Genomic DNA, 5,626 nt, shown 5'->3' with positions numbered 1-5,626 from the left:
GCCCCTGGGCAAACATGTCTTCTTTCTTCGATGCAGTGAAGAGTTCAGCGCTGCAAGTACCCGTTTTCCCCTCAATGTGCAGTGCAGTCCAGCTAGGGTTTTTATTTTGTTTTTTGTTTTTAATATAAAAAATTGTACATTGTTCAAATAATATACAAAGGCTGCTTAGGACATGAAGGAACTTCGGCTAACACTACAGTGATGTACAAGTGTTTGTGCTTTCAGACGGCATCTTTCCGGTTTCTGAGTTAAACCAGTGAAGCTGCTTTTAACACTCAGTATAAACCTGACCCTGGGATAAGCAACGCCTGTGTGCATGGAGTGACGCTCCAGTTAATTAACTACAGATCATGTTTTGAGCATGCCAACTTTTGCTTTTTGTCACTCTAAACTTCTCCAGCTAACCTTGTTCTTAGATAAAACAGAACTCACTCTCTCCACAGATACTAACCTGCAGAAGGTAACTTGGAGATCTGAATTTTAAATAGCAATTTTCTTTCACAAATGAAAGCTTTAAGAAAGTAAATCTTGGTAAATTAAAGAGCAGCAGCACTCCCTGGAGTTTATTGAGCTACATCTGGCAATGCCTACACACTGAAAGTGATTAAATTTAACTGACTGCCTTCCAAGTGACATTTTCTCAATCAGCCCTTTATAACATGGTTAATTAGACAATAGAGACTGAAAATAATGGAAACCCTTTCCTTTATTTTAACAGCAAGATGCTGGGCCTCTAGATTAGAGGGAATAAAGACGAATGCAGAAAAAAATGCTCTGCCTAAAAGTGGCAAGAAATAAGCCTAAACGGAGCTCATCAAAGTTCAAGAACTTATTATTTATGTGTTCAGTACAATAAAAACATGAAATCCTCTCCTTAAAAAAACTTACTAAGCTGCCTGTAGGGACCAAGTATTAGTAAGCTCTGCGCCTAAACCACTTAACACAATCCATGAAAAATCATACATGTATGCATACATCATACATACAAACATACATGCCAAATTTCAAATGGCAAGAATGAAATAGCAGTGAAAGACTAATGAGGTACTGTTTATCCACCTAAAATTACGTCTTCAAAACACATTTCTTGTCTTTATTGTATTGCTGTCAAAATTCACTTGTAACTCCTGAATTATTCATTTCTAGATATTTTGGCTAAAAGGAGATAATAGATCTTAACATTGGTAAAAACAAAGGTAGCATACACCACAGGAATTTTTTACTTTGTCATTAAGTTGAGTGTTTTCTTTAATGGTTTTCATTTCTTTGTTTACTGACTATCTGTAAAGCACCACAACCAGCAGTGCCCTGGGCTGCAAGTGTACTGATATTTCCTAAATGTCTCCTCTGCCTCTAAGACCAGGTGAAGAACTTTGGTTATCTGAACACCACACCTGGTCAGGGCTAGGCAAATAGAACCAGCTTGGAAACAAGGTTGTTTCATGGTTACAGAGTAAATTTTCCATCAATGTCAGACCTCTTGGCTCTACTGCAAAGCCTGGTGATGTCCAATGCAACATGAGCTCTTTTTCAAAAGTAGCAGCAATGCCTAGATTTACAGGAACAGAAAGTTTAGTTGGTATCAAGGATTCAAACACAACCCAAGGAGTTAATTTATATATACAACATGAAAACAGAGGTTCAGACACTATGTCACTTTATGCAGTGATCTCCTAATAATATCACTGAGAGCTTTTGAAATAACAGTACCAGCCTACTGCCTTCAGGGAACAAGAGACAGACAGTTAAAGGAATATTAAAACCTCAGTTTTTACATCTTGCTCTGTAAGCAACATAATTCAAGCAGCTGCAGGATACCTGGATGGAGAGGTTGCTATCACTAAAGGAAGATGAAGCCCTCATTCAAACAGAGAGTGGTGAGATGGTGAGTAGCAGCAGTTCACAGCTGCTACTGCACCAGTGAAACTGACTTATGTATACACAAGTCTGTATTTAGGTCTGGGAAAGAGAAGGCAGAAAACTGCAGGAGTAGGGGGAACATACCATGCAACACATGCAGTTGTCTGAAATATCCCAGCCTGAATGTGTTGTTCAGAGAGCAACTGCAAGTGACCATACAGTCTGTAAGTAAATATGAACTTTCTACGCTTCGAGGACATGTTGGGGTCATCACACCTCTCACTACTGTCAGACGTTCCTTTGGGATGTCAGACAGCCCTCACAAAAGCTACAGTACTGAGAGGGCTACCAGAGGGCTACCAGACCACATATGGAGTAGGCAATAAAAATTAAGGAAGAGAGAATGAATTTATTGTTCTCTTAATTTGCCCCGTTCCTTCATATACTTACACACAAATACAACATGATTTCCTGTACTATCTGTTTTCCTCAAAGAACAAACCTCATTCAAACTGCCTTAACTGGATGGGATGTACTGTTACCTCCGCCCTCCCCAAAAAAGGGGGGAAAAAAAAAGAAAGGAAAAAAAAAAGTGGCTATTTCTGTCATATTACTTCTGCTTTTCTGATCACAGGAGCATGCTTTACACATACAGATTCAAGAGACAGAAGGCAAGACAGACATTTTTCAATAGTGACAGAACCGCCTAAATACTTGCTTCCTAAGACCAGTTTAAAGTCTTCATTGTGAATCAAGGAATGTTTTGTAACTTTAGCTCCCTTAAACAGCTATTCAAAGTTTAGCCAGTAGGTAAATCCTGTAATACTGTTAAATAAAAGACAGTTGAGACACCGGAACATAATTTGAATATTTAGAGCTTAATAGCAAGATCATAATGCAAAATTAAGAATAAAAATAGGCATTGTAATAGTGAGAATGTATTAAAGATACCTTTGTGTCATAATGACTTGCCTAACACAACTCCAATAAAATACTCTGCAGTGTATGCATTGCTGAACTGTAGGTGCTCATACTCATTTGAGCATCTTGTAAGTTATGGGGAACTCTCCCCCGCCATACATTACAAAGAATATTATACAACATTCTATATCAAATGCAAAATCACTTCATTATAAACTATTATTGCTGTATTAATTTCAAAAGTACAAAATTATTAATTATATACAAAAAGCCTCCCCAGAATTTTGGTAATTAGCAGAACATTTCAGTTTCTTTAATTGCTTTCATTAGAGTAATTTGTTCATTTTATTAACACCAGATGCAATAACACAATGCTAAAAATAAACATGCATTATACAACATTTATATTTTTCAAAAAATGTTCATTACAATTAGTGAATGCACATGTAACTCTTCCCCCCCACCTTTAGTGAATTATTGTTTGAAACAGAGAAAAGGGAAGGAAGAAGAAACCAAACAATGCTATTCAGCACCAGTAGAAAGTCAGACCTTTATCATTCCTGTATATCAAAAACATTTTATCCGTGTCACTAATTAGGTAAAGTTTACAATATTGTCTCATTTGAAGAAGTATTGATTTATATTTACAATACTTTATAGTCAATAAAACATTTTAACAATATTTAAAAATTCCTTAAATTCATAAAAGTATTGCAGAAATTTGTAACATTTACTTGAATATATACAAGGAAGTCCACATAAAATTGTCCATGTTTATCTGAAGAACTGACAGTTAGGAACCATCTAATACAGTCTGGAAAACCCCAATTATTTGAAGGCAGCTATCACTGAACATCCAAAAATCCTTAGTTGCCATTTGCTTCTGAAAACAATAGTTCCAGTAATAAAATTTGAGTATGTAAACGAACATGTTTTTGATGATCAGTAGAAAATATATTCCCACAAGCATAACATATTTAACAATGACAGTAATGATTTTGTAGAAAACTGTTAAGCTGTAGCAGATATAATAATTTTCAAATATCCAGTATTTTAGCAGCTCATTGTGTTTCCAGTTAAACTTCCTACAGTGCTAAAATACGACAAGTGAACACGTAAGACATTGTTAGAATTTTAAAATCCAATTTATTTTTGGCATCTAAAGCCTCTTGTAAAATGTTGCCAAGTAACATCGACTTCTGTTGTCTGAAAGCCATTAACCAACCAAACAAAAGTACACACTGTGCTTTAATCTCCAAATAATTAGGTACCCAAAATTAAGAAAAAGTAATAGAAAAGTAAAAAGAACAAAATAAAAAAATATTGCACAGTCACATTACCTAGAAAGTAAAGTTGATGTTAAAAAGCCCTAAGTGTGGATGATATAAATTATCTTCCATATAAAAAGTATAAATATCTCTTAAAATACAGCTGCAGCTATACTTTAACACCACACATCTGAATTCATCTGTTAATGAGGTAATAACCAAGTCTCTTACAATGCTTTTCTCTACTGAAAATATTTTAGGGCAGCAACAAGAAAGAATTTTTCTAAAAATATTTCTGAATCAAGAACAGCAATGTGTGCAGCTCTCCCTATGAGAGAATCTGCTGTATTGGGTAATGCATTAATTACATTATAACGAACCAAATTGCATTCCTTATTTTGAAGAACTGGCAGAAGCAGGTTCTGGATCATTTCAGCATAAATTGGTCCTGTAAAGGAAAAGAAAAGTTCTACTATTTGAATTGGTAGAAACAAACACAATGCTTTGACTTTGGACTCAAAATGAACACATTCCAGAGTAAGAGAAGTAATGACGTGTTATGCTGTGGTTCTGTTAAGACAGAACATACAGAAAGTTTAATTTCCTCTAGAAATGTTGGAAAAATAATTTGAAGCTATGCATTTTACTATTTGTACATTTATACTGAGAATGTACTAATCAGTATTAATTTATTACATTACGTAGAAGTTATTGTCAAAATGTAATACTAGAAAGCAATTGTGCTAGGATATCTCAACAGCCAGTACAACGGACCCTAAATGATTATGGAAAAATTACCTTTTCTTTCAGTGCTATTATTAAGCCATAGCTAAATACAGCCCAGGGCTTGATGCTACAATTACCCTCAAAAAATTAAAATTATTTATTCTCCACATTCTTGGAATAGTGCATCAAGGGCTGTGTCTATCTCACCAAACTTTCAGCGAAGTCTAGTAAACTAGAAACTTGTTCAGTCTCATCTCCATCTGCATGTAATAGAACAGGACAGATACAGAAAGCAAGTCAGCCTCCACGTGGGTTTTCTCTCTCTACTCCTACTTACTATTACTTACTAAAGCCCAGAGTTTTTAAACACATAATAGAGGTGCCTCAGTTAAGCTGCCAAAATTAAATGGGAGGAGATTGTTAGGTATGAGATTTTAACCTGAGCAGTTTGTTTATTTCCCAGGGTATTTATTACCTGATTGTTTATCCTTTAAAGCTGTTTTACACATCTCAATGCGAGCAGAGTGATAAGGAACGTAACGATCCTGCAGAGATCCTACTAACACAATGTTTTTGAAGTAATGAAGACCTACAAGAAAAAAGGTATCACTTATAGCAAATACTTTGATCTATTACTACAGAAAAATTAAAACATTTTACAACTGATATTTGGCACTAATTATTCATTACAGGATCTTGCACAAAAAGGGAGAAAAAACAATTACAATAGGTAGAGCTACAAAATAATGTGATGTTTCATACCAGCCATTCCTCTGTACATATTTAATACACGTGGCCATGGCTCAGTTGTAGAGTTTCCCATTAAACTGAGTATGGTTCAAACCTTCATC

At 35.2% G+C, this 5,626-nt stretch overlaps 1 protein-coding gene across 5 annotated transcripts in view; it reads right to left on the bottom strand.

Moving 5' to 3' along the window:
• Positions 1-3,907: 3,907 nt before the first annotated feature.
• FAM135A (family with sequence similarity 135 member A) overlaps positions 3,908-5,626 on the bottom strand; it is a 79,131-nt gene continuing 77,412 nt past the window's right edge. For all 5 annotated transcript variants that reach the window (XR_015282924.1, XM_086876207.1, XM_086876210.1 and 2 more), the window contains 2 exons: positions 5,251-5,364; positions 3,908-4,497 (listed from right to left, as the gene is read on the bottom strand). Coding sequence is in view for 4 of the 5 variants with exons in the window: in XM_086876207.1 (XP_086732333.1) it covers positions 4,292-4,497; positions 5,251-5,364 (320 nt within the window). In the remaining variant the exon portion in view is untranslated. The remainder of the gene's footprint in view (positions 4,498-5,250; positions 5,365-5,626) is intronic.

This window comes from Cyanistes caeruleus, chromosome 2, assembly GCF_971803275.1.
Source record: "Cyanistes caeruleus chromosome 2, bCyaCae1.hap1.1, whole genome shotgun sequence".
Taxonomy (NCBI): Eukaryota; Metazoa; Chordata; class Aves; order Passeriformes; family Paridae; genus Cyanistes; species Cyanistes caeruleus.
This window is presented reverse-complemented; position numbering and strand designations above follow the sequence as displayed.